This window comes from Aspergillus ambiguus (genome assembly GCF_047715705.1).
Source record: "Aspergillus ambiguus strain CBS 117.58 unplaced genomic scaffold BDV59scaffold_47, whole genome shotgun sequence".
NCBI lineage: Eukaryota > Fungi > Ascomycota > Eurotiomycetes > Eurotiales > Aspergillaceae > Aspergillus > Aspergillus ambiguus.
Window position 1 is genome coordinate 136427 of NW_027395560.1, and position 26305 is coordinate 162731.

A 26305-nucleotide genomic window follows, 5' to 3' on the forward strand; every position below is an offset into this window, starting at 1 on the left:
TATCTCTCCCTGGGTGTATGTTTTTGCCGCTCCTCCTTGGGTCATATCCGCACGAGCTCTGAGTGTCCGTTGTCCGCAAGAACGTAGATAAGACTTACGTCCTGGGTATATCTACGGACCCTAAATCTTTCAAAAGCATTGCGTATCTTGCCCCAGTCGGAAAGTGGGAATGAAAGCAAAAAATCTTTCTGAGGAAATTTTTTTCGCTGCAATGTTGGCATGGTAGAGGACATTTGACTGGCATGCTCCAGAAAGGGGTATCTGTTCATTGTTTCTGTCTGTAGACCCGGGCTTGGGACTGACAGTCCGCTAACAGATGCGCCTGTGAAGGAATGGTTCATGTATAGGTAGCAACATTGTTTCAATCGCTCATGGCCAGTGCTCTCGCAGTCAAAACCGAGCTCAGACCATAATGTATGCAGGCCTTGTCTTTGATAAGGAAGTCTCGAACGGACTCATGGATGAATTGCACAGCTGGCCCTTTGAATCTCGTTACCTCCGCCAGTCCCTTCGAGTAATTAATAACAGTTATAGTGAACTCGTTGAAGCCGACGTTCGGATCAGGAAGAGTGATTTCCATAGGCCCGTCATCGCGATCGCTGTCCAGGGACAGGCCACTCCAAAGTGCATAGTAAAACTCTTCTGGACGTAATGGGCGTTTCGCGTAAAGGATCCAGAGAATGCAAAGCAGGACTCGCGCAGAGCACTCAGTCTCCTCCTCGCCCCGTGCTCAGTGATCGCCTCAGGCTGCTCAGGGCATGCTCAGGGTGCGCTCTGATTTACTCAGTGAGCAAAAAGCGGCGAATCGTGAGCACTAAAACGGAAAGAGTAGGCCATCGACTCTCCTAGAAAATCAAGTACATATGTCTATTTACGCACGCAATTTGTGGACATATATAGATCGAGGTTGTCTCGGCCGTTACAACGAAATATACAGATACATGCTTGGATACAAGACTACGCACATCAATCGATCAACATAGTTCACATAGCACTGCATTCATCGACTATGCTCTAACAAATCGAACCCAAGACCAACTAAAGACCCACCCGCGCAGCAGATTTGAACTGCACGCATCAGCACCCACACCCTGAACGCGAGAGACTGGTGACCTACCGGGATAATCTGGCAGTTCTCCAGATCCCACACCCCGCTCTTCGAGTAGATATCGTTCCGGATCAACTCCATCGCGGCCTCCTTGGACTCCGCGACGACCATCAACATGCTCCCCTTGAACGAGGGAGTCTCCCCCTCGGCGGGGTGCTCGTCGAACATGGCTCCTATCCTCATGGTTAGATGCGGTTGAGTTTTCGGTCCTGATGCGGGACTGGAAGATAAGAGGGGTGGATAGATAAGCAGGACACGTACCGCCCACGACGACGGTGCCGTTCTCAACGTGGGGCTTTACGCCCTCCAGATGTTGACTGTTGTTGTGTCAGGACTGCGGACTCTGTACAGTTTGCTATGGGGTCGGTAGACAGGAGGGGCAGGTACCCCGCCGCGAGACGTACGGGCGAACTTCCAGACGCTTCTGCAGCGTGCCGGGCTTGTCCGGGAGGATACAGAGATATTCCTTCTTGGTAGCCATGGTGAGGTGTGTATGGGGTAGTATGAGGGACGTCGAGAGGACAAGAGTCTGGGGAGGAGGCAGTCGGGGAGAAAATGGGCGGAGGTGAGGTGGGGGAGGGAGAGGTCTTAGCCGGGCATGCAGCAGCAATGCGGTCCAGTCAACATCATGTACGGAGCAGTGAGGTGGGTATTTATTCCATTCCAGTCCAGTCGCTTATGGATTACAGACACAACAACCACAACAGCACAGCCCGACAAATTGCAGCCTATATATGTATGTACAACAGACGCCAACACCATATTGCCCTCGCCGGTCTGCCGGGATCTCATGCAACACCCTCGTGGATCCTCAAAAGGCACTCACTGCATGGGCCTGCCAAAACCAGGCTATTCCAGCCAACAGAGCTCAAATAACCGTGCATCTATGAGCCTCGATACCGCTAACACACTGTCCCATACGCCAACAAAAAGCAGTATGATCCCTAGGAAACGCAACACGAAAGAAGAGAGAGATTATCGGAGTCGTGAGATACCGTCTCGGACCGTCCGATCACAGAATGCAGAAAGCAGGAAAAGAAAAGAAGATAATTAAACATCGAGGGGGGAAGATTCCGTAACCGGGCACGATGCGTCAGATATACACGGGAGATGGATGGGTATTTTCGTAGCGTAATGCAGAACATGCGGTCAATGAAGCGGCCAAGTCCGACCGTCTCGAATGCAATAGCTTAGTACGCCTTGCGGTCTCCGAGATTACCGGGCTTTTCGTCGGTATCAATGTGCCACACAACGTAGTTGGGCAGACCGTAAACTCCGTATCCCGCGCGCTTCGCCATGCGGGCGAATCCTTCGGTCTCGGCTTGGTTCTCAAAAGCGTACGAGGGGAAGTTAATTCCTGGGGCAACGTTAGATAGTTCACGGAAGCCAAATATCGCGCCACATACCAGAACGGTGGACATCAGCCTTGACCAGAATGTTGACACCACCAACGCCATCCAGCTCAACCTCCTCGTCCTTGTTCTTTCTCCAGTCACCCATACCAACCAGGTATGTCCGGCCGGTGTCGTACTCCTTGTAGCCTTCGGCCAGGACAACGTCGGGGTCCAAGGTCTGACGCAGACGGCGGCCTTTGTCAGATTCGATCCACGAGTTGTAGTCAACTGGACAAGTTAGCGCTGCGATTACGGGGGGTGGATATTCATTCACATACAGCGACCCTCAATATCAACGTTATCGCGATAGCGATGGAACCAAATGTCTGTAAACTAATCAGCACATCGCCACGTGCAAGCACAAAAAAGAAATACATACTGGGAACGAGAACGTCACGGTCATGGGCCATAAAGTCCTCCAAGATAGTCTCGGGACTGTCAGAGATATCGACATCTCTCCAGTAAACCCACGAGTGGTCAGGCTTCAGGGCCGAGTACAAGAGGTAGTTGCGGGCACGGCCGATCGCCTTGCGGCGAGGGCCCTGCGCGGCGAACGAGTGTCTATCCTCGACGTTCATCTCCGTTTCGGCGCCGAAGTCCTTACGCACAATGGTGGCACTGCGGAAGGCAACCTTACCGCCCTGCTCTTGGATGCGGTTCAGCTCGGAAGTGAGATCGGCGAGGGTGTCATCCCTGCAATCGCCAACAAGGAAGGCCAGGTCGATCAGGTGGTGGGGATAGGTCAACTTGTAGAGCAGGTTGAAGTAGTTGTACAGATACGGGGAGGCGTCTCGCAGCGGCGTCAAGATGAGGACTCGTTCGGAGTTGGACACGGCCTGGGGGGTAGAACCGATAGGGTTGAGGTCGACTTCCTCGATGGTGCTGGAGTTCACTTCGAAGGGTTCATGGTGGTTAAAGATGACGGGGGTCTGAAGGTGGGAATTCCACTCGACCATCTCGTTCATGCTCATTTCCATCGGGGACTTGGAAGGGCCATAGCAGTAGAAGCTGGGTAGTCGGGAGGTCAGTACACTTGACGCGAGACGTTGACGGCAACATTGACCGCAACCCACCTTTGCATCTCCGAGGCCGATCTGCTGATTCCACGCCAAAACAGTACCAACAAACCGGTGATCGCTAGGGAAACAAGGAATCGTGTCCGCGTCACCAACACCAGAACGGCCCTCCACGGAGGCAGTCTCGCCTTGGCGGACTTCCACGTTACACCACCCTTGGGAAGAAGCATCTTCGCGAACGGATGCGGTCAAACAAGAAGGGGGAGATATTAGTGAATAAAAAGGATATTGGTGTATTAAAATCCGTCGACGCCCAGATAGGCGACGATCCCCCGGAAGATGTACGGTTGTTCACACGTTCACCCGCTAGATCGAAGGCGTTTGTTTCACGAAGGAAAAGGAGGCCGTTCCGGTCGACACGAGGGGATAGTGGAGTTGATGGCGCAGGGAGTTAAGATCAAACTCGACGCAGACTGTCGACGTAGATAGCGGCCGCAGGAAGAAGAAGACTGAAGGGAGGAGGTCGATGATGCGATGGAACGGAATGGGACGGAGAAGGGGGGAGAACCAGCGATCGCCGGGAGAAGAGAAAAGGGTTGAGAAAAGTCCGGGAGAGGCGGATCGGAGGAGGAAGAGATAAGACAGCAAGAGACGGCGGCAAGATGCCAGCCCAGGATGAGGAGGACGAAGGGCCAAACGAATGAATGGGAGCGATAGAGGAGAAGGAAGAGAAAGAGGAGGAAGAGAAATTGACGATCGACTTGTCAGCGTGAGATGGACGAAACGGGGGTGCTTATGTAAGACAAACGATACGGTACGGTACGGTACGCCGGACGGTCCAGGCTGTTCTTTTTATAGACCTGTTTCAACAATTTGTGGTAGGTAAAGAGGTCTCTATTGACGGGGTAGTGAGGGAGGCCTTATAATGATAGTCAAGTAGATAAAATAACCATCTACACAGAACCAAGAAGATAATCCGCACCTATTCAACAACCAAGGTCTAAAGTATGTGGAATGCCAGCTGGTCTCAGGGTCTTCTGCCATCCCACCAATCAGCACCCCCCAATTGCATCCGTCCTGTTGGAACCGGCAGCCAGAATTACACCAGGTATTTTCATTACCCTCAAGACATGGGAACCTTTGAAGTATAAGGGAGGTAGTGTGTACACCGAAATCACTTGGTCTATATCAATCATCACAGTTCGCCGCCCATCAAGTTCCCCATATACACAATGGAACCAGGAAATTATACATGATAAACCCTCAGATCAAGGAATGACACCAGCCCCAATGCAAGATCAACGAATCAAGCGCTTTTCACCGTGATGTACAAATCTGTCCTCCCAATCCAATTCGCTTCGCTTCGAATCAACAATAATAGGGGCACCGTTCGTGTCCCATCCAATTCAGTCAATGGTACAATGTGCACGCTATGCCAGAAACACCCAGACAAAATCAACCCAGAATCGCCAGTCTATAGGAAAACTCCATGGACTCCATACCCCAGTAGAACCTCTATCATGGATCTCGCCCCTCCTTCTCAAGGAATGGGGTTGACCGATTGACGGCGCGAGGTGGGAACCGAATAGGCTGAGGGAAACACCGGCGACGACGGTCCGGTCAGAGGAGGGGTGCGGCTCAGATAGGTCGATCCGAAGGACTGCGAGGTGCCCGTATGCGGAGGCTCCATGCGGGAGGAGTCCGGGCTGCTGGCGGCGATCTCGTCGCAGAAGACGCGCAGGGCCGGCAGGGCGTGTCGAGGCTTGGCCTCGGGAAGGTGGGCAAGCGGCGTAGGGCTGGTCTGCTCGGTCTTGGGAGACCGGAACATCTGCTCGTAGGTCTTCAGCTGCAGCTCGAGGGCCTGGTTGCGCTCCTCCAGCATCTGGTTCTCCTGCTTCAGGGTCTTGACCTGCTGCTGCGCGGTGTGGTTCTGCTGCTGCAGGTTGGCCACCAGCTGTTGCAGCTGCATGCAGCGCACCTGCGGCTGCAGCTTCTCGGAGAGTTGGCGGGGCATTTCGTTCTCCTGGCGGATGAGGTGGACGATGATCAGCAGCATGAAGTCGATCAGGAAGATGGCGCCCTGCACGATGTGCTCCTTCGACTCCGGGAGGCTCTTGGATGGGTTCCAGCCGGCCCGTTCGAGGAAGAAGTCGTGGATCCGGCAGTCCAGTTCGCGGTGAAGCTGGCTCAGGTTCTTGCGGCGGTTCCCCTCGGCGATGCGGTGCTTCTCCCGCTGGTCATCCGGCTCGCCCGCGATGAAGCTCCCCTTCCGCTTGCGGCCGCACAGCTGCTGCAATGGGGGCTTGCGGTTGATCTGCTTGGGGGCAATGAGGTTCAACAGCTCGGCCGAGGAGAGATCCTGCGGCCACTCAAAGACCTTCTGGGCCTGGTAGGCCTCGGCCCACGAGCTGTCGGCGGAGTTGGCGGGAGAGGGAGGCGTGACGAGCTGTTCGGCGGCGGGCCACGGGGACTTGACGGGGAGGGCATCTTGCGAGCTGGGGGGGCTGGGAGCAAAGACGTTGGAGTTGAAGGGGTTAAAAGGCCCCCGCGGCAGTGGCTCCACGCGCGGGAGGGGTGGTAGACGACGGTCCTCCGTCATGTCTGCGGGACTCGGCGCGCCCGAGATGGAGCGCAGTCCACTGTGGGATTCGAGTCAGTATGCATCGCAGGCAAGGACGCTACGAGACAGGACTCACGGAAGAGAGCAACGTTGGGAGACTTCGTCGGCCATCTGGTTGACGTCCTCGAACATCATGACTGTGAGAGGGGATTGCTGGGTGAGGATTATAACGATGTGCGGTGGCTGCGTCTGTATGTCTGACTTTTTGAGTCTGACGGCCGTGAAGGATGTACGATGGACGGATATGTATATGCGGGCGTCTGAGACAGATATAAACAACGTTGACGCAGCGTGAGAGAGCTCAAGAGGATAGCCAATATAGTATAAGCAAGGAAGGGGGTAGATTATAGCAGATTATAGCACCGATTAAGGAAGCGGTTCCAGCAAGGGAGACAAGAGTTGCTATGGTGAAGAGACCGGACAGGAGTGAAACAATCCACGAGGCACAGAAGAGATGAAGAACACCCAAGGCGACGGTGCGATCTGCTGCATGTTTTTATATCTTCACTGCAGAGGCCGAACGAGGGGGAACAGCATTGCGCTCGGATTCCGATGAACCGCCCCGATCGAGCGGACAAGAAGTGATAGACCCAGACGTATCATGTAGCAGATCTCAAGCAGGAAACGGAAGCGGGCTCCGGGAAGCATGACATACAGATCGATAGCCCCGTCTGCTGCGAGGTATTCTTAGATGGATGGATTCCCCTACTTGCGAGCTGCAGGAAGCAGCAGCAGCAGAAGACCATGAGGGCGCGGGGAAGCAGGCCGAAGATTCCGGCAGAGTTCGGGCAGCCCTCCTAGTGTGTTCGTGTCGTACTTCCAGTCATCTCTCTATCACAAAAAGGAGGGCTCGGACATATCCACCCCCCCTCCAGCCAGATCGACGAATCAACGTGCCCACTTGGCTTTCACCTGGTGGTGATCTACACTTCTGTTCTTCGCGGGTTCCATGGATCCCCAGGTCGGTTGGCTTTGGCCCTTGCAGCATGGTCCTCAATAGTGCTTGATCATGGGCCGTCCGATCGTGTTGGCGATGGCAAAGCTGGGTGCGGAGCATGGCCGGTGGCGTCGTAGGAAAGATCACCAAAAAAAAAAAAAGAAAGAAAGAGAAAAAGAAATCAATCTCCCAGGAAAACGTCCCCAGACAAGCGCGTCATTGTGGTTCCGCGCTTAGTATACTCCAGCTGCGGGCGAAACAATCGCCGATGAAGTATACGGCGTAGATGGCCCGGCGCAAAAAGTACGTACTACGCAACACATCCTCAGGGGGATCATATCCATCTGTCGAATAACCCATAGATCTCCGTGGACTGACCCAAGAACCGCATGACCGCACATACCCGTGAGAATCACTCGCAGAAACTCAATCACACTTCACATCCCTGCAAACCCCCGATGGCTCGAGACAAGAAGCTCTGGAAGAGGTGACGATCTAGATTATACCTGTACAACATCGAGCACTGCAGCAAGCCAAATCGGGAGACACCGTGAAGATGCCCCAGACGTCCCTTCTACCATCTCTTCCAACAAAAGATACCAATAAAGGGACGTAGATAACCTCAATAATCGAATATCAGCGCATCCACCAAGAACACCAAGTCATGCAAAAGCAGACCCCTCCAAAGGCCGATCACCCTCCGTAGCAGTAGATGGGAGCCAAATAGCACGAAGCAAGGACTTTGGTGTCAACAAGCAAAAGTACCAGAGTCAGCCTCCTGCGAGGAGACAGGAGATACCATGGCCGGCTATGAGACCAACCCACACGGATGCGATTCAGAGCAGCTGCTCGTCCTGATCAGACTCGATCTCGATCAACCAATAAAACCGACCGTCCCCGAAGAAGAAAGAGAAGCTATTTCGGAACAAGGGGTCAAAACGCCCTCAGAGTTTCCTCTGATCGTCCTCGCCCCGAGGACGGCACCAGACACCTGGGACGCCGGGAGATCCCAGTGACCAGGGCCCTGCCTGACGGCTGTCAGCCCCAGTTCCTGGCCGTTCTGGACTCTTCTTCCCTTGATTCGACAGACGCTAGCCGGGGCAATTTGGAATATTTGGAATACCTGGGATGACGTCTCCAACGGATAGACTATAGGATTGAGATCACTGCGGAGACACTCCGCGTACCGGGACTATGTTCCGACAGAGAGGAACCGCAAGATCGCTCGTTTCTCCTGAAGGGAGAAGAGAATTCGTCAGATGAGTTGCTTTGCCACGATGTCGCACATCAGGAGCAACTAGTTCAAAGCTACGCGTGGGTTACGGGTTCAATGGGGTAAATTGGGAGTCTTCCGGGAACTGAGGCAGACGCCGACAACGCCGAAGGGCAGACTGAGAGTCGTCTGTAGCCCTCAGGACAAACCGTTCAAAACAAACAAGCCCATAACAATGGGGGCAAAAGAAACCAATAACTCCCGGCATGACAAATGGCCAGTTGTTGTTATTGTTGAGCCCCATACAAGGGGGTTGAGGCGTGGGTCGCATGGCAGCCGGATAGGATCTGTCATATTACAGCCAGGATCTGCCTGCCTGCCCCACGTTTTCCCTGGCGAGCGAGTATTATTCATGGATTTACATTCGCCTCCCTCTCAGCCGGTGTCTCCCGTTTTCTGTCCCTTCATCGTTGCCCCTTACCCAAGAGGTTTAGGGCCAGGTTTGACATATAACCCCAGTGCAGCGATGCAATAGCAGGGAAAGTGGGCTCCGGGGCCGCTAAGCGAGACATCGCGTCTACCCGAAACGAGTGGGTTGGCAAAGGCCGCTCTCGGCCATTTTATGTATCGATTCAATCCCCAGTATGTGCAGCGGGGGTCTCGAGGTTGAGGGAAAACCCCCTGATCGAAGAGCTTTTCCCTTCGCACGATCACCTTCCGTGCCACGAACTCAGGAGACAAACCCTGATTGACACAGTAAACATGTTCCTGGCAGAATCAAAGGTACCATGCGAACTTTACTCAGGTCAACTAGTTACGGGGAACGGCCTGGTGCTCACGGACCTCTGGAAAGTGCCCGGCAGCCCACTGACTCGACAACGCCATGGTTTATTCTCCGATATATCGTGGCCTGGAACGAACTAGGGGCCAATCTATGGATAAATTCCCTGGAATCATTGGAGTCCGCTCCCCTCCCCGTACGCCAGATAAACCTTACCTCCTGCTATGGCAGCTTCTCTCCAACGGGTTCCCTCGGGCTTTGCGAAGGAGAGAATAGCTTGGAGCTTGTCACCCATTGGTCCTTTCGATCACTCGTATTTGTCCCCCGTACTCCGCACTCTACAGTCAAGAGCGTTTAAGAGAGGGGTGGCGGGGGTGTGTCACAGGCCCCATCCAAACCGGCAACGACACACCCTCGACAATCCTCATCAATAACGCAAAGTCAAAGGCAAGACAGTAATCAAAGAGGCGTCGAATGGCAGCGCCCCAGTACTAAAATCCCCTAATCCCCCACGACCCGCGTCTTCATCCTGGGAAGTGATATATCAGAAAAAGCGCCGGTCGACGCCATAGAACATGAGAAAACAATACGTTGTCCGCGTCCTGCAGCTCGCCTTAATAATATCATATGGACCCAGTCTACCTGTCCAGCCTCCGGTGCAACTCTAAACGTTTCCTAACGCATCTCCTTACGCCGGCCGCCAGCAGGGACCCGACCACCCCCAACCCACCCCCCGGTCCGGCCGTGCTATTCGCCGGGATCCATAACCGCACGAAGTGACTCTCCCACTGGCTGGGGACTCGAGGATGACCCCAAGTCCTGCACTTCTCGTGCCATGTTTCAGGTGTTTCTGATACAGCCGCGCAGTCTCAAATCCGTTGGCCGTCCAGCCCATGCAAGGTCTGCTGCACCAGGACGGATTCAATCGTCCTCGCGTGCATCTACCCGTCTGTCGGTCGTCACTATTGCCACTGGCTGGGCTCGGGTCCAGGCCGAGTGGGCGGGGAGCAAGAGCCAAAGCACGCAAGGTAACGCCGACATCTCAACTCACATCGACCATGGACGACTGCGTGTTCTATTGATTCCGATTTTGGAGGTTCCCCGCCCGTGGTGCCGGTCCTAGCTTGGGCCGGTGCCGATAGTTACCCAGACGAGGTCGTGCGCCGATTCTTCAGTCCTGGTTCTGGTCCTGCCTCTAGTTCTTAGGGCTAGGCACGACGAAGCCACCTCAGGCATCGATCCACTCCATGCAAGGCATGAGTCTATATATCATACTGACTGAAATGGGGCCATCGGACAATTATTCCAAATAGACTAGGGAATAGAAATAGAACACTAGGTACCGACGGGGTCTGCGGGTATTCCCTTCTACCTTACATTGCAGTCGTCAGATGTGTATGTGTGTGCGTTCTTCCATCGTTCGATGTACACCTCTATAGAAACCTCCCTCCCCAACAAGAGGAAAAACACCCCCTCCGATCGTGTTTAGAGTTCCGATCATCGCCTCTATTCCTTCGTGCGGGGAGAGGCGCGGTGATCACACGAAGCACCACCCTCTGTCCCTCGTCCCCCGTATATAGCCAACCGAACCTAGTAAAAGAAGCGATCGCATCGAGCACCTAGCGCGCCTCCGCCCACCCACGACTGGCCCATTCCCGACGCCACACTGACCCTGAACCCGGTCCTCGGGTCACCGTCCTCGTCCTACCAAGTGTTCAGGAATCGCCGCGGTCGAATCATCACGGCCAAGATCAAAAGTACGTTACGGGGCCGTGCCCACGCGCGGCCGCAACCCCCATCCCATCCCCGTACACATAGGCAAGCCCCTCGCACGCACCCAGACCCTGAAGCCATGACATGGGTTCGTGGGCCAGGCCGACCGACGAGGCTAGTCTCCTCGTCCGGATCTCTGACCCGTCGCTTCACACGTAGGTACGGCGTGGGTTGGTCTGGAGGTTAGGTGGCTTTGGGGGAACTTGCCGAAAATCCCCGTATAACACCGAGTGGTGACAGGTCTCAGGAGGGGATAGGAGGGACCCAGCTGGGTGGGACGAACGCACGTACTCGTCTCCCTCTATTTCATCAGGCATCGGCGGAGCGGATCGGATCGGAGGGAGATGGAGTAAGTGGGTTTTGATTTCTTCCAAGTTGACTACGGGACGACGTATCAGACCTGTGGATTTGTCAGGGAGTCTTTCCACCCTGTCTTTGCCAGCAAAAGAGTATATCGTCCTTGAGTCAACTGCAAATTGATGGATCAACCTGCTCTCTTCCTCGAGCCGGAAAATCTGTCCCGCACGATCCGGCCCTACATCGACATCTCCATCCGTCCTGCACGCAGTACATACATACCCTTCGCGGGCCGCGGTGGGTGTGCCATCGCATATCAGCCAATCCAGCGAGATGCATCAACCTGGAACAGGCAGGTTGGAGATAATTTGGAATCATTCAGAGCCTTCTATCTTTTACACGTAGAGATTCCGTACAGGCCGATTTACGCAAGATACTACAAGGCGACAAAATACTTATCCGGTGCTGCATGAACATCGTTGTAAGGAATGTCTATAACAATTACAAATGCTTCAACCTTGCCTTGTCCAATCTGCATCTGCCCTTCAAGAAAAAACCCAAGCTGAGACGGCAGGACAGGAATTTTCGCAGAAAAAAAGAATCAATTATTATCATAAGAACTGCAAGGTACTGGAATATAGTGCAAAACCCATTGCTTATTAGGCGACTCTACACAGCCATAAAGAGCGGAAAACAAAGACACGCAAAAAAAGAGATTGGTATCGATTCGTCTTTACAGGAACTGGAGGAGAGCACCGAACACGGCGGCAAGACCCATGGCGGGCATGTTGGCACCGTTCATGGGGGCAGCACCCTCGGAGGTGGTGGAAGCGGAGCTGCCAGTGGAGGAACCAGAGCTACCATCCTTGGTGGTGGGGTTGGAGGTCGACGCTTCGCACTTGAAGGAGCCGCGGATGACCTTGTCGGAGTGGAGCTTCTTGAAGGAGTCGCAGCTGAAGTTGCCGGTGGACTGCATGTTGAAGCCACCCTTGACGTTCTCGAGGGCGGGGAGACTGGCCCTGTGGGGTTGTTAGCAAAGAGGGATGCAGCACAGAGGTCAAGAAGGATCCACTTACTCGTCGAATTCACCACTGAAGTCGATGGCACCGCTGACCTGGGCCAACTTGGGGAAGTCGATGGAAGAGAGCTTGTCATTGCGGGCAATCTGGAAACCACCGTTGACGGTCTTCAGCTGGGGCATGCTGATGTTGGAGAGCTTGGAGTTGTCGACGAAGACGAGGTCACCAGTCTCGGTCAGGTTGGGAGCAGCGAAGGAGGTGAAGGAGTCACCCCAGAAACCGAGCTGACCGCTGAGCTCCTTGAGGGAAGGAATAGAGACAGAGCTGACGTTACGGAAGGTCATGTTCTGACCACCGGAGAGGTTGGGCAGCTCGATCTGCAGAGAGTTGAGGTTACCGGCGAAGTTGATGAGACCTGTGGCGTTCTTCAGGTTGTTCACGTTGACGGTCTTCAGCTGAGTGTTCTCGGTGATGTCGAAGGTCTCGACCTGCTTGAGGGAGATGCCGTCCAGGCTGGTGAGGCCGGTGTTGGTGATGGTGACACTGGTGGCGTCGGACACACCCTTGCTGAAGTCGAGGGTCTGCAGTTCGGGGAGGGCAGTGAAGGAGAGCTTGTCGACCGAGGTGAGGGAACCGAAGCTAAGGGTAGTGAGGGTGGTAAGGCCGTTCAGCTTGAAGGTGGAGCTGATGGACTCCAGGCTGGAACCAGTGAGGGAGGTCATGTTGACGGCGCCATCGACGGTCAAGCTGCCATCAATCTCCTGGATGCCGTTCAGGTTGAGGTCACCGGAGTAGTGCTCGTTGACCTCGATGTTACCCTTGACGGTCTTGCAGCTGGCGTAGCCATCGGCATCGCTCTGGTTCTCGATCTTGATGGTATCACCCTCACCGCAGTCTATAGGTGAATTAGCAAGGCGGCCGATGAGGATGAGTTGTTGGGGGGTACTTACCGGAAGCGAAGACGGCCTGGGCGGCCGCGAGGGCGGGAAGAGCGTACTTGAGGAAAGCCATTGCTAAGATGTGATTTCGCACGACTGAAGAGGGGTTAGTATATTGATTCAGTATAGCGAAGATGGAATCGACCGGTGAGGTTTCAGCGAGAGGGGGAAGGAAGATATTGTCACACAGACGGAGGGAGAGGTAGGACGAAACAAAAGGGAGAGAAAAGGCAGAGAGGGAGGGCTTACCAATGACCAATTAGATAGCAAGACACTCGAAAGGGATGGGAGAGGATCGAAGGTGACGGTGATGGAGATGGGACGAGGGAAGATAAATAACGAGTGGAAGGAGACGAAGAGGCTTCAACGAAGGAGAAGCTTTGTTGACGTTCCGAAAACGCACGGGTTAGGCAGGCACGTTCTGGAAGAAGAATGAAGGGAAAGGAAAGAGAAACGAAGGAAAGAAGAGAGACTAACGAGGGAAGGATGGAATTAATGGAGAAGAGGAAGGAGAGAGAGAGAGAGAGGAAAATTCAGGGAGACAACAAGAGGGAAAAAGGAAAGGAGGTGTGGGTAAATGGGTGGACTCCTGGCATCCTCGTTTTCGGCTGGTACGGGGAGGGTAACGGACGGTAATACGGTTGGAATCCGGTTTTTGCTGGAGCCGTCGGGGTTAGTGTAACTGCCAATAACCAGTTTTGATATTCTGTTTTGATTGATCCAAGGTTCTCTTGTTCTTGGAACTGTACGCAGTAGTCTCCTATCTAGTAGATTCTACTCGTACAGGTCTCTACTGCAGTACCAGACAGGTAGGTACGGTACCTGTTGTGTCTCTAGGCACAAGTCCAGGATCAATTGACATGTATCATTACTCTGCCGCTCCCATCCAAGGAGGTCCGATCAGCGTGAAGATCACGGCTCATCATGATACCGGCCAGACCAGTCCATGATTGGCTTCGTCTCTTCCAGATTAATCCATGTCCAACTCGATCATCATGACCATTCACCCGATGCCTTTCCAGTCATCGTTCATTCCCAGGTGAAACGGCTGCTGCGACCGGCCAGCTCCCCTTGTTTGTTTTGATTTGACTCTCCCGGGCTATGTCAGTCCTCCATATTGGTCGAGGGGGAAGACCTGGAATTTGGACGCCCCACTGCCGGCCCTCTGCTGGTATGCGACTCCAGTCACCCGCCATGCGATAGAATTCTCGCCTCATCTCGTTGTCCGATCGCATCTGAACCGTGGACTCTTCCGGGGGCAAAAGAACAATGAAATTGAAGTCGAGCAAACTCAATTCCCCTCTATTTTCGTGCGCCTTCATAGAACCTAGCGAGACCACGTATGGGGGTCCCATGGGACGGAGAGATCGGGTACAAACTGGAGTCTCCGGCGCGGTACCTGGTAATATCGGTAATCTATCGGTACGGGCGATGCTGACGGGGCGGGAGACAGACCAATCCGCGGCCAGCAAAGTAGACAGAATTCACGTGTATGGTAATCACACCAGAACCGTACGGTAATCCCAATACCACCGACCGGGCCCTCTAGCGGCTCCACTGCTAAATAAAGTCGACCCATCGCGAGCTCCTGTAATAGCGATCTTGCGTATAGAACCCCGAGGTCAGAGACACTCGACGCATTCGGTGTCTCTGCGGTCCTGAGGTGGCAAATAAACAGCACAGCGTCCATCCGCTAATCATCACGAGCCACACTTTCCGCTCAAAATAGATCCCAATCAATACCTTAGTCGCATTCGACCACCGCACGCCGCCTGTACTGCGTAAACTGCTTCAGTAAGGAGGAAACCATCCAAGCTGGAGGTGCTTGGGTCATTCGCCTTCAGTCCTGCGCCCCAATATTGGCAGTAGAGTAGATCTCCCCCTTGATCAATTTACGAGCGATCGCTTTAGAGTTCCTCAACCATCTCTCCACTCCAGTCTCCCCTCCGCTCCACTTGGATCCGCCACAACAAATCCCACAAGACAGATGGCCACTGTCTCTTGTAGATGACCGCGGCCCGGGTCGAGTGGCTTGTATGATCACGAAGATCGAGGGCGACGTGAGCTAATCTGTCCCATTCTCCAGCGATTCGCGGTTCTGCTTGCAGTCAACACATGGCCCAACAGTAAGACACCTACCCACATATGATGTGTTGAGTGTTCCGCCCAGGCACGTTTCCAACGCCACCACGGGGTGGCTGTCCTCGCAGGCATGAGGGATCCGACCGTTTTCGACCGGCTCAAGTTGGATAGTCATTCTCTCCCCGCGTCATCCCTGTCCAGGTCAATCATAATTTGCTTGGCACCGTCGCTGCGAACGACCTCGCGGGCTGTCATAATCCTTCGGTATGTGGCTTCTATCCGGGATTCATACTGCGGCCTCTCCCATCGACCGAGCAACGCCGCAACTATGCCACTAAGTGCGAAGCGAAGCTTTTTGTTCAATCCTTAGGACATCCTGGCCGATGGGTCAACAGCCATCCAACAGAACCAATCAACTAGGGTCGACTAAAATGACTGGATCCTCGCTACGGAGTACAACATAGTGCCGTTAGTCTCCCCGAGTTGCCTCTGCCAATGACGATCCCGGGCAACTCTGGGATGACGCAAGCACTTGGAGACATTGAGACTCCGTATCTGTCTAGCTCGGTTAGGACTGGACTGTGGGACAAACTGTTCAACATCTTATCTTGTGAGGCGGATCTATGGGTTGTCAATTGGCAGTGGAAAGCCATGTCGGTGTCCTGCGTACGTGGAGATTTACTCCTCGAATATATATATTTATTCGCCGTGCCGCGTGGTCCATGGCTGTTGGGGTCGTAGAACCTGTGTATCAAGCATAAGAATATACATTTACACCTGGAAGACGAACCAGCAATACTTTCGTAAGGTTCAATGAAGTACGCAGTAAAGCAACACCCTCCCATCGCTTGGCAGAATGGCCAGGATACGAGCCTCCCGGATGACATATCCCGACTCCGAACCTCAACACCTCCCCACTACTCCTCCAACGACCACGCCCTTCGTCAAACGCCCTATATACAACCCCATAATAGACGGCGGTCTTCATGATGGCCCTCAGACGTTCCTCACGTCTAACCTCCCTACCGAATGGCAAGCCATCGCCATTGGGGCCAACTCTCCAAACCACCAGAACAAACAAACCCCCGCAACGCAACAGAGTCACCAAGACCAAGACACGCAAACCTCCAACAAAAGACAAAAGAACAACCCTAGACCGCGCCCAGACACCCCCAGACCCAACCCAGGCCGCGACCCTGCGAGCAGAACCACTCCCCACCAACATCTTCGACCCCCCTCCATCGACGACTACTAACCCCGGACTCCGCACCACGCCGCCTCCTCTCGACCGCCCCGTCGAGCCTCACCGAACAAACGCCACCCTCCTCACCCCCCACGGCTCCTCCCTCGTGGCCTACCCACGCGACGCACCAGACGCCTCCCCCAGCAAGACCGGCCGTCCCCGGCCCAGCGCCACGACAGGGACACTCCTCGAGCAGGCTGTCGCGCATCTCATCGCCACCGACCCGCGTCTCGAGCCGGTCATCAAGCAGTACCCGTGCCCGCTGTTCTCGCCCGAGGGCCTCGCCGAGGCGATTGACCCGTTCCGCAGCCTGGTCAGCAGCATCATCGGGCAACAGGTGTCGGGGGCCGCGGCCAAGTCGATCAAGGACCGGTTCGTGGCACTGTTCAACAGCGCCGACGATGGCGGCGGCAGCGTCGCCCGTCGGTTTCCCACCCCCGAGGAGATCGTGCAGTGCGACATCGCCACGCTGCGCTCCGCCGGCCTGTCCCAGCGCAAGGCGGAGTATATCCACGGGCTATCGGGGAAGTTCGCCAGCGGGGAGTTGAGCGCGCGGATGTTGCTCAATGCGAGCGACGAGGAGCTCGTCGAGACGCTGACGGCCGTCCGCGGTCTGGGGCGCTGGTCCGTGGAGATGTTTGCCTGTTTTGCGTTGAAACGCATCGATGTCTTCTCCACGGGCGATCTCGGCGTGCAGTAAGTTTCTTCCTGTTTTTGCTTGTTTGCTACGTAGGGCGGTGTGGGTACTGACATGTGGCAGGAGAGGCTGCGCGGCGTTCATGGGGAAGGATGTGAGCAAGCTGAAAGCGAAAGGCGGCGGTAAGTTCAAGTATATGGCGGAGAAGGAGATGCTGGAGTTGGCGGCGCGGTTCGCCCCGTATAGGTATGTTGCTTATCTCCCCATTGGGCGATGCTTGCGCGGAGCCGTTTCTTACGTCCGATGTAGGAGTCTCTTCATGTGGTACATGTGGCGAGTGGAGAACGTGAATCTCGCTGTGCTGGATAATTGAAGAACTCATATATAGTATACCTTGATACCCTAATTGGCTAGACTCGCACCGTGTTGATTTGAGACTCGCATCAATGCAAGTTCTATACATTAGACAAGTGCTCTGCAAGCAGTCTAGATGATACTCGGTGGTCAACAGATGAAAAATGGATTTGTACAATATCAGTACACGTGATCAAACGACATATCAAATAGCCAATTAACACCCAGCGCATGCGCCATGCAGACACAGAATCACCGGATGACAACGCAACAATTCTTCCCCGTCTATCCTAGCACAGTAGATCTTGTCGACAACAGGCCTGTGAGCGAGTCGTTTACCGTCTGACGACGAGGTTGTCGAGTTCCTCACGCTCCTTGGCCTCCTTCTCGATTTCGCGGATAATCGGGCTCAGGTATTCGACATCCTAGTGACAAAATCAGCATATGGCTTCTTCGGATAGCATCCCCAATGCATCCTGAATGCTCCCGTAGCCCGTGCAGAGGCTGTATATCGGGGTAGGAGTGGTTGACAAATCCGGCGCACGGGATTGGCCGATAGCTTCTGCGGAGGATTGGGGGATCGCGATGGCTCAAAGACGTCCGAAAGGGTCGACTCACTTCCTCAGGTTTGGTCTGCTCAGCAGCGGGGAGGAGGGTGTGCGAAACGGAGCACTGCGGACGGAGCATAGGTTAGATGTGCCGTTGTCGCTAGGGAGCGATCGAGGAGGGACGAACCTGGAAAGCTCTGCGGATACGGAAAACGCGGTCGTAGGCCTCCTTGGGGGGAAGACGGTGGATGGCCTTCTGGACGGTCTCGCTCTCCTCGGGGATCAGATCATCGAACCTGGGTCGTACGGGTTAGCCGCAGGGTCTGATATAAAAATGTTCCCGGACAGGCGGAGACCAGGGACGGAGCGCAGTGCGCTGGCGAGGCGTATCCTGTAGGACCAATTGACCCTCTACCGGTGTGTAGATGTCCCTCTCCTCTGTTCTGCCGGGAATCTGGGCGTCTGGGGAGTGCCTACCGCAGTCCGAGTCTTCTGTAACCGGCGGCATCGGTGTACCAGTTGGCCAGAGGCATCATCCAGTTCTTGAGCCATGGGCGCTTGACAATATAGCTGGTAAGAGAAGGGGCCGACATGGTGAGAGATCCCAAGGGGTGTGTGTGTTGGGGGTTCAATTGACGGGGATGGGGTGGAGGGGGGAGGGAATGAAGGAACAAGCTGAGATGAGCCGACGTTGTGCAAAACGGAGGTTCGGGGGCGGGAGACTTTCCCAAAAACATCCGATATGCGGCCTGAGGCAGAAAGACATCTTTCCACGTGACTGTGTCGGCCTGAGGCCGGCACCGGGCGGTGAGGCGCTTGGAGCCGGAGCAAGCGGCCAGTAGCGTTTGAACTCCACCTGACTTGCCTCGTTCGTACCTGTTGCGGCCGCTTCCTCTCTCCGTCCTATCCCGTTCGTCCATCCTGCAAAACTCCTACCTCCGCCCCTCGACCGACGCACGCTCTCTTTTCTTCTCCTTCCACCCGTCATCGCCTGGTTATGGGGTTCGTGGACGGCTGATTATCCTTCCTTCTTCGCTCCGACAGGGGAGCTCACTTAGCTTCTTCAGACCCCGCCCCGTCTGTGCTCCAGATAGGGCGACACGAGATCGCTCGGCACCATCGGCTCACCGCAGCAGTTCTTCCTCTCCCATCTCCTCCCCACTCGACTCCGTGTGTGTGATATCTTCTTGACAAGGCCTTCGCCCACCAGAGCCTTCTCTCCGTCCCACTACGGTTAGCACAAGGTCTTGGGTTCCGGGGCGAGCACCGATATGCTCGGGTCCGGGAGCCCTCGTGACATCTGAGACGGTTAGATTGACTGATTGAGCGCGGGCCGGGAAAATGTTAAGAGAAGGCCACGGCGCTTCCGGGGCTGCCGGCGGCTCTCAAGAGGAGCAGCAGTCGATGAGACCTGGCAGTCCTCCCCAATCCAGCCTGAATCTGCCCTCCGATGTTCTATCCAGCCCGTCGCTTCTCACCCGCCTCGAAATCTTCTCCACCCGGGTTCCGGACTTCTACATTGCCCCTTTCTGCGGTGCCAGCGCCGGTGTCGCCTCCGGGATCGTGACGTGTCCTCTGGATGTGATCAAAACCAAGCTACAGGCTCAGGGAGGCTTCGTTCGACGAGGAGGCAAGGTGGTCGAGCCCAAGACTTTATACCGAGGTATGCTTGGTACTGGGAGGATAATATGGCGCGAGGACGGTATTCGAGGCCTTTATCAAGGGCTTGGTCCTATGCTTTTGGGGTACCTCCCTACATGGGCTGTCTACCTGGCAGTTTACGATCGTTCGCGCGAGTATTTTTACGAAATCACAGGTAGGTTTCTGTCTTCATCTGCCTTTCCAAAGACTGTCCACTAATCCTTATCCAGATAGCTGGTGGCTGGCGAGAGGCTATGCATCGATTTCGGCCGGGGCTTGTTCCACCATTGTCACAAATCCGATTTGGGTCATCAAGACCCGCCTCATGTCACAGAGTCTGAAGTCAAGCAACGAAGGCTTCCGAGCTCCGTGGCAGTACTCTAGTACCTGGGACGCCGCTCGCAAAATGTACAAGAGCGAAGGCATTCGTTCATTCTATGCGGGACTGACACCCGCCCTGCTGGGATTGACGCATGTGGCGATCCAGTTCCCTCTATACGAGTATTTGAAGATGGCTTTCACGGGATACGGCATCGGAGAACATCCGGACAACGGCACATCCCATTGGATTGGGATCTCCTGCGCGACGTTCATGAGCAAGATCTGCGCCAGCACTATCACCTACCCGCACGAAGTCTTGCGGACAAGGCTCCAGACCCAGCAAAGAACCGCCCCCGCGACGTCCCCGGAAGAGATCTCTTTCAGAGGAGGGATAGACCACCCGCAAGACCGTGGGAGGCCCCCGGGAGCTGCCTCTTCGGATGGCATGCCCAACCGTCCGCGCTACACCGGGATCATCCGTACGTGCCAGACAATCCTGCAGGAGGAAGGCTGGAGGGCTTTCTACTCGGGGATTGGCACCAACTTGATTCGAGCGGTTCCAGCAGCCATGACGACCATGCTGACGTACGAATACCTCCGGAAGCTGATTGGGCACCTGCAACATGAGGGTACATTGAAACGGCAGATGGCCGAGGAAGCAGAGATGGAGAATGGGATTTAATCGATAGACGGGGTCTACCCCAGTTAGACTTCCTGCACTACCCGATGCAGGCTTACGAGCATCTCTGCACTTGTTCTTATGAAGTTTCGAGTGTAACCTACGATGCGATTTAATCCAGGGAATGACTATTGCCCTGGCCTGGGTGGTCTTATTTCGTTGATTCTGCAGTCACATGGTGATTTCCGCAAAAGACTTGATTTACGAGCGTTCCTTGTTGTGTTCTACTTGCATTGTTTCTGTACATACTATACCTCTTTCTCATCTCCTGAATACATAAGCTGAAGAAAGCACTAATATCGGAAGTCAACATACGAGGGGTTGGATCCTTTTGGTTAGACAAGATGACCATTGGACAGAGGGGACAAGCCGAGGTCCAACGACTGCCGATTTGAGCCAGCCAACCATATGATATTTCTTTTCATATGATGCAATCTGCTAGTCCATATGAGACCTATGGAGCAATGAATATCATGCGGGACGACTTCAATGAGACCTGAGGCACTGAAATAACTAAATGGGACTAGCGCGATCATGTGACACCACAGATTACCCGAAATTTTCCTCGATGCTCTTCGGATTCCGACCTTTCGTTCACAACAATCGAACTCAGCCCGACAATGAAGCCCAGACTCTTCCACGCTATGGAGGGATATCCGTGATGGCAGGATAGTTCTCTGGCGAGGAGTGTTTGGTTTTATGCGATGTAATATTGTTTCCTGCCTCGATCTTGATCCATTGATATGATGAACATTTCTTTATATGGTAGATCCGATCTCCAAAGGGAATCGGAGATGACTATTCATACACTGAAAATTCTGACGATGGAACGCCCCTGCTTCGTGATTTGATTTGTTTTGTATTGATTGGCGTCTTTCTGATCTCGTCAAACGAGCTCCTTATCATAGAATAGTCAAACTCATCCGTTCATTTGCACATCATATTACAAAACAACCAACATCCGGGATGGGCCCTCGTTATAAGCATATGGCCGACGTATAGTGGAGATTGTTACTCGATGTCGTTGAAGTATATACATAAAGGCATTGATCTATTTACAACATCAGGGTTCGTCAGATATCCCAGCATATCCCGAGCCCATCCGTATGCAATATATTCATACGAACACCCCTCTCGGCAGTCCACAACTACTACTCGCCTGATAACCTCACCCCTACAGCGTACACGCAACTCGCAGCTAGCGGATTCACTTAGGGCCCTTCCTCTCGGAGTTTTGATTCTCCAGTGCCTGTTGCACCCAAGACTGCGTCTGTGGTGTGTTGGACGACCGGGTGGCTTGCCGAGGAGACTCAGTCGGCAGGGAGTGAGCCTCGCGGCGTGCCGAGCGGATGGAGCTGAAGCAGTAGGAGCAGAGCACGACGGCCATGGTGAAGGCGGCAATGGGGGCGTTGATCGACTGGGAAGCATGATGTTATTGCCAAGTGGGGAGGACTACAGGCCACGATCACTTACCCCGGAGGGTCGGCCGAAGGGACTTTTGTTCTTGGTCATGGGCTGGCAGTTGGATGACCGAAAGAGGCAAGACAATGGTTATCAGATGGAAGTTGCTTGGTAATGGAGCCGACTGTGGTTGGTTGATGCGCACGAAAACCTCCCGTTCTCGGTAATTACATAAGCCCGTCGAGTCTCCGCGGGAAGCAAATCGATCCATCGGAAATTAAGGGGGAGTTGCCACGATGACGCCGACGTGAATTCATCGCATCAGATAACGCCGTCAGCTCCAATAAGATGCTACAGATACTATGCCCGTAGAATCAACTACAAGCCTGATCGTGTAGCGGCTCACGTCAGCTTCTCCGAGGACCGGACCCGCGGAGGCAACGGGGTTACCGTGTTGGGACTAGCGCCGGATTAATCAATCAAATCAATCTTCATCGACATCACTTTCCATCTTCCTCCGTCTCTCTTACAACTCTCATCATCCATCCATCGACACCCCCCTCATTCATCCGCCATCACATACGTAGCGATGTTCAGACGTCTCGCAACTGTCGTTCCCCGCTCCGTCGGCACCGTCGTGTCGCCTCGCGTCACTCCCGCCCTGTCCGGCGTCCAGACCACCCAGGCTCCCCTCAGAGCGTCCCTGGCTCCCCAGCGCCGAGGTTATCACGAGAAAGATAAGTCCCCTCTTCGTTCATATTCCATCTCGTCAACGTCCGGACAGAAGTACTGACCGTCCCAGCACTGCTCGACCACTACAACAACCCTCGCAATGTTCGTCCATCCCATCCATGCCATCCCCTCCCCTCGCCACTATCCCCGCCACGACAAGTAAACTAACCCTTGTAGGTCGGCTCCATGAACCGCAAGGACGTCGACGTCGGCAGCGGTCTCGTCGGTGCTCCCGCCTGCGGTGACGTGATGAAGCTTCAGATCCGCGTCGACAAGGACACCAACACGATTTCCGGTACGTCTCCCTCCGCCATACTATGCCATAATCATCATCATCATCATCACTAACATCCACCCAGATGTCAAGTTCAAGACCTTCGGCTGCGGCAGCGCCATCGCCAGCTCCAGCTACCTGACCGAGCTGGTCCGCGGTATGACCCTCGAGGAGGCCGGCAAGGTCACCAACGTCGCCATCGCCAAGGAACTCTGTCTGCCCCCCGTCAAGCTGCACTGCTCCATGCTCGCCGAGGACGCCATCAAGTCCGCCATCTCCGACTACTACACCAAGAACCCGAACGCCCGCACGACCGACCTGGGCGGCACCGGCGCCGCCATGCCCGACATCAAGGTTGAGGTCGAGAAGACCGACTCTGGTGCTGCGGCTAGCCTGTAAGGAGTGGCGTGAAGCAGTCGAAACTCACCAAAAGAAAGAAAAAAGAAAGAAAATCGTACACCGAATGTGGTCGAAATAAGACGAAGAACAGTATTGATACCTGATGGACAGACGGACGGATTGGAATGCGATGGTTACCGGATACCTACCATATCGAATGTGATTCCCTGTTTTGCTCTTTCCTGTGCTAGGATGGGGGCAAAAGTTAGAGTTGCTTGAACTAGCAACAAGATTGGATTGGAATGTTTATGATGTACAGAGAGGATTTGTGTCTTGCTCTTCTCTCTCGTTATTTCTTTTTTTTTTCTTTTCACATATGGCGTGCAAGGCAAAGGCATTGTGATATACTTCATTCGGGTGCCTGTGATAGGTTAATGAAAAGCACTTGCGTGCGGTGATAGATTTGCCATTTCGAACTAGAGAACAACCAACGATCTATTTTTGCAGATCTATATCAATGTACAATCTATCGAAAGTAACCACATTATAACAGACAGGAGAGGGAAGGAAAACGCCGCTGATGCACAGATATGCCACCCGTGCTTCTATCCATCAAACGTTATCAAGGAAGGGGAATTATACAACATATACAAGGGGCACCGCACCCCGCACTAGAGCAACCCAAACCGGCTCTTCAACGACAACACCGTTTCATACACCGACAGCTTCAGCTCGACGCGGAGGAATCCTGCCCAGGCGCAGAGGAAGCGCAGGAAGTTCATCGGCCGGAGGATCCCGCCCGTTTCCTGGATCGAGTCCATCTGCTCCTCGAAGACGGTCCGCGTGGCGTACCGCGCCAGAATCAGGAACGTGCGTACCGGTCCCTGGCGGGTATGCAGGTTCTCATCCAGGCTGCGGGCTATTCAACCAGAGGTTAGTTGTCGTGCTTTTTTCCCACGAGGAAGGAAGGCGAGGGGGCATACTCAGGTCATTGGTCTTGAGAATCAGGAGGATGATGCGGGGCACCTGGCCCAGCAACTCGACCAGCTGTTGGAGCATGCCCTCGCCCAGGGCGCCGGACATGCTCTCGCGCTCGGACGAGGTGCGGCGCGAGGTGATGTCCTTCCGGGTGACCTTGGTGAAGTCACGGCCAGTGATGGCGCTGGCGAAGAGCGGGAACTGGTCGTCGGTGATGCCGGCGACCTTGCGGGCGTACTCGCGCATGTGCGGCTCGTCGGACTCGATGACGGCCAGCCACAGCTTGGCGTAGTTGCGGCGCAGGTCGCGGTCGATGTCGCGGTACAGACCGTGGTCGTAGAGGATGATGTCGAAGTTGTAGCGGCCGCGGCGGTGCGGGTTGGGCCGGATGGCGATGTTGCCGCCGTGCGGGTCGCAATGCAGTGGCGCATCGGTGCCGAAGATCATCTCGTTGAAGATGTGCGCCAGCGCCGCGGACACTTCGTCCCGGTCGATGTGGTTGGAGTCGAGGTATGCGAGGTCATCTGGCCGACTGCCCGAAAGGAACTCCATGACTAGGATGCGTTTCTGTGCCCACATGACTATCGCGGGGGGTCAGATACGGTATATATTCGACAGTGGGTGGGGGCGAGGAGGCACGTACCTTCCGGGATGACTAGGGGAGCGTTGGAGTGCTGCTGGAAGTGCTCGCTGGCTCGCTTCGCGTTGTCCGCCTCCATGCGGAAGTCCAGCTCCTGCGGCAGAGACAGGTCCATTTCCTTCGACAGCCATTCGAGATCGTATTCGGGGAAGAAGCGCTTGAGCATGGAGAAGGTGAACCGCGTGAGGGCCAGGTCGAGAGGGACCCATTCCGCCAACGCCGGATGCTGCACCTTGACTGCGACCTTCTGACCGGTTTCCTTGAGCGTGCCGATGTGCACCTGAGCGAGCGACGCGGCGCCGATGGGCGTCGACTCGAACGACGAGAACAGCTCGTCGATGCGCCGACCCGTGTCTGCCACAAACATCTCCTCGATCGACTCGATCGACGAAACGGGGCATTTGTCCTGCAGCGGGATGAAGGTGGTCGTCCATTCCAGCGGAAGCAGATAGCCCATGCTACTCAGATGTTGTCCCAGCTTGATGAATATGGAGCCGTTTTTCTCGAGCACACGAAGGGTCCGTTCCGCGCAACGCTTGTGACAGGCCTTCAACATTTCGCTCCGTTCTTCCGGCGACGAGGTTTCCTGCTTGAGGGTGACCCGGTAACTATGCGCAGCGGCGATTAGCAAGACATGTCCCTGGTTATTCTCAACCAACTTACTCGTTGATGCACACAGCCAATGCGCCGACTACTCGCCCCGTTCTCGCTGCAGCACGGTAGAGATGCTGCACGTTATCCGAAAACACGACGGCCGCAACAACCAGCGCACCACCTATAACGACATATCTGGTGATCTTCCCGCGCGATTGGCCGGATCCCGCCTTATGCGCGCCGCTGTTCTCCGGTCCCAATAAGGCAGTTGTCCGCGTGGAAAAGGGCGCGCGTGGTGTAAAACGTGCAGGTCCGTACCGGAGCTGCGGTCGACATTTTTCGAGAGGAACCTGAGTCGAGAAACCCGAGCGGTGGACAGACGCAGAGAGACAATTCTTCGATCGTGAAGGGAAAGCGTATCGGAAGGCCCTTGCGGGATCCAAGTCGAATGCCCGCAGTGGAGCGCGGAGGGCCGCTCTCATGCCGAACACGAACGAACCACGCCGGATGAAGAGCAAGACCAGACGAGCAGAAACAAGGAGACGGCCGAGGGGACTGCGCAGGAGGTTCCTGGGGAGGAACAGGACTGACGGAGCGGCGAGAAAGAAACGCGGCGGGTTTTCCCTCCGCCGTTCGAAGTTGCCGCCTGACCGAAGGGGTTTAGCGGGTCTGCTGCCACGGGATCGGCGATGCCCTAAAGAGTCATGGAAGAAACGACCGAGGAGAACATGTGAACGGTCACCATG

General features: G+C 54.8%; 11 protein-coding genes across 11 annotated transcripts; 4 read left to right on the top strand and 7 right to left on the bottom strand.

Moving 5' to 3' along the window:
• Positions 1–874: 874 nt before the first annotated feature.
• On the bottom strand, positions 875–1693 carry BDV59DRAFT_187457 (uncharacterized protein). The gene is made up of 4 exons (XM_073691214.1): positions 1513–1693; positions 1370–1425; positions 1118–1281; positions 875–1068 (listed from the first exon to the last, which is right to left on the bottom strand). The coding sequence occupies exons 1-4, from the start codon at positions 1587–1589 to the stop codon at positions 1039–1041; spliced, it is 327 nt and encodes a 108-aa protein (XP_073543813.1). The 5' UTR covers positions 1590–1693; the 3' UTR covers positions 875–1038.
• Positions 1694–1755: 62 nt separating this feature from the next.
• On the bottom strand, positions 1756–4255 carry BDV59DRAFT_187458 (ANP1/MMN9/VAN1 family protein). Its single transcript, XM_073691215.1, has 5 exons — positions 3576–4255; positions 2882–3510; positions 2781–2828; positions 2515–2730; positions 1756–2465 (listed from the first exon to the last, which is right to left on the bottom strand). The coding sequence occupies exons 1-5, from the start codon at positions 3746–3748 to the stop codon at positions 2299–2301; spliced, it is 1233 nt and encodes a 410-aa protein (XP_073543814.1). The 5' UTR covers positions 3749–4255; the 3' UTR covers positions 1756–2298.
• An 803-nt stretch (positions 4256–5058) lies between these two features.
• BDV59DRAFT_196018 (putative HLH DNA binding domain protein) lies at positions 5059–6270 on the bottom strand (the record flags this gene model as incomplete). Its single annotated transcript, XM_073692657.1, has 2 exons — positions 5059–6157; positions 6215–6270. The coding sequence occupies 2 exons, from the start codon at positions 6268–6270 to the stop codon at positions 5059–5061; spliced, it is 1155 nt and encodes a 384-aa protein (XP_073543815.1).
• Positions 6271–9667: 3397 nt separating this feature from the next.
• On the top strand, positions 9668–10419 carry BDV59DRAFT_187462 (uncharacterized protein). The gene has a single exon (XM_073691216.1). It carries the CDS (start codon positions 9905–9907, stop codon positions 10190–10192), a length of 288 nt encoding a protein of 95 aa, XP_073543816.1. The 5' UTR covers positions 9668–9904; the 3' UTR covers positions 10193–10419.
• A 1177-nt stretch (positions 10420–11596) lies between these two features.
• Positions 11597–13368, bottom strand: ecm33 (GPI-anchored protein Ecm33). Its single transcript, XM_073691217.1, has 3 exons — positions 13109–13368; positions 12216–13053; positions 11597–12158 (listed from the first exon to the last, which is right to left on the bottom strand). The coding sequence occupies exons 1-3, from the start codon at positions 13167–13169 to the stop codon at positions 11873–11875; spliced, it is 1185 nt and encodes a 394-aa protein (XP_073543817.1). The 5' UTR covers positions 13170–13368; the 3' UTR covers positions 11597–11872.
• A 2799-nt stretch (positions 13369–16167) lies between these two features.
• Positions 16168–17431, top strand: alkA (DNA-3-methyladenine glycosylase II; the record flags this gene model as incomplete). The annotated part of the gene is made up of 2 exons (XM_073692658.1): positions 16168–17117; positions 17182–17431. 2 exons carry the CDS (start codon positions 16168–16170, stop codon positions 17429–17431), a joined length of 1200 nt encoding a protein of 399 aa, XP_073543818.1.
• A 316-nt stretch (positions 17432–17747) lies between these two features.
• Positions 17748–18553, bottom strand: BDV59DRAFT_205634 (ubiquinol--cytochrome-c reductase subunit 7; the record flags this gene model as incomplete). Its single annotated transcript, XM_073694676.1, has 4 exons — positions 17748–17837; positions 18031–18084; positions 18148–18256; positions 18438–18553. The coding sequence occupies 4 exons, from the start codon at positions 18551–18553 to the stop codon at positions 17748–17750; spliced, it is 369 nt and encodes a 122-aa protein (XP_073543819.1).
• A 272-nt stretch (positions 18554–18825) lies between these two features.
• On the top strand, positions 18826–20919 carry BDV59DRAFT_187474 (putative mitochondrial carrier protein). Its single transcript, XM_073691218.1, has 2 exons — positions 18826–19776; positions 19832–20919. The coding sequence occupies exons 1-2, from the start codon at positions 19302–19304 to the stop codon at positions 20602–20604; spliced, it is 1248 nt and encodes a 415-aa protein (XP_073543820.1). The 5' UTR covers positions 18826–19301; the 3' UTR covers positions 20605–20919.
• Positions 20920–21808: 889 nt separating this feature from the next.
• On the bottom strand, positions 21809–22113 carry BDV59DRAFT_205636 (uncharacterized protein; the record flags this gene model as incomplete). The annotated part of the gene is made up of 2 exons (XM_073694677.1): positions 21809–22018; positions 22075–22113. 2 exons carry the CDS (start codon positions 22111–22113, stop codon positions 21809–21811), a joined length of 249 nt encoding a protein of 82 aa, XP_073543821.1.
• A 412-nt stretch (positions 22114–22525) lies between these two features.
• BDV59DRAFT_187478 (putative iron-sulfur cofactor synthesis protein (Isu1)) lies at positions 22526–23849 on the top strand. Its single transcript, XM_073691219.1, has 4 exons — positions 22526–22739; positions 22808–22836; positions 22912–23029; positions 23094–23849. Exons 1-4 carry the CDS (start codon positions 22592–22594, stop codon positions 23405–23407), a joined length of 609 nt encoding a protein of 202 aa, XP_073543822.1. The 5' UTR covers positions 22526–22591; the 3' UTR covers positions 23408–23849.
• Positions 23850–26299, bottom strand: BDV59DRAFT_187480 (ABC1 kinase family protein). Its single transcript, XM_073691220.1, has 4 exons — positions 25629–26299; positions 24969–25573; positions 24331–24906; positions 23850–24266 (listed from the first exon to the last, which is right to left on the bottom strand). The coding sequence occupies exons 1-4, from the start codon at positions 26039–26041 to the stop codon at positions 24019–24021; spliced, it is 1842 nt and encodes a 613-aa protein (XP_073543823.1). The 5' UTR covers positions 26042–26299; the 3' UTR covers positions 23850–24018.
• Between the last annotated feature and the right edge of the window lie 6 nt (positions 26300–26305).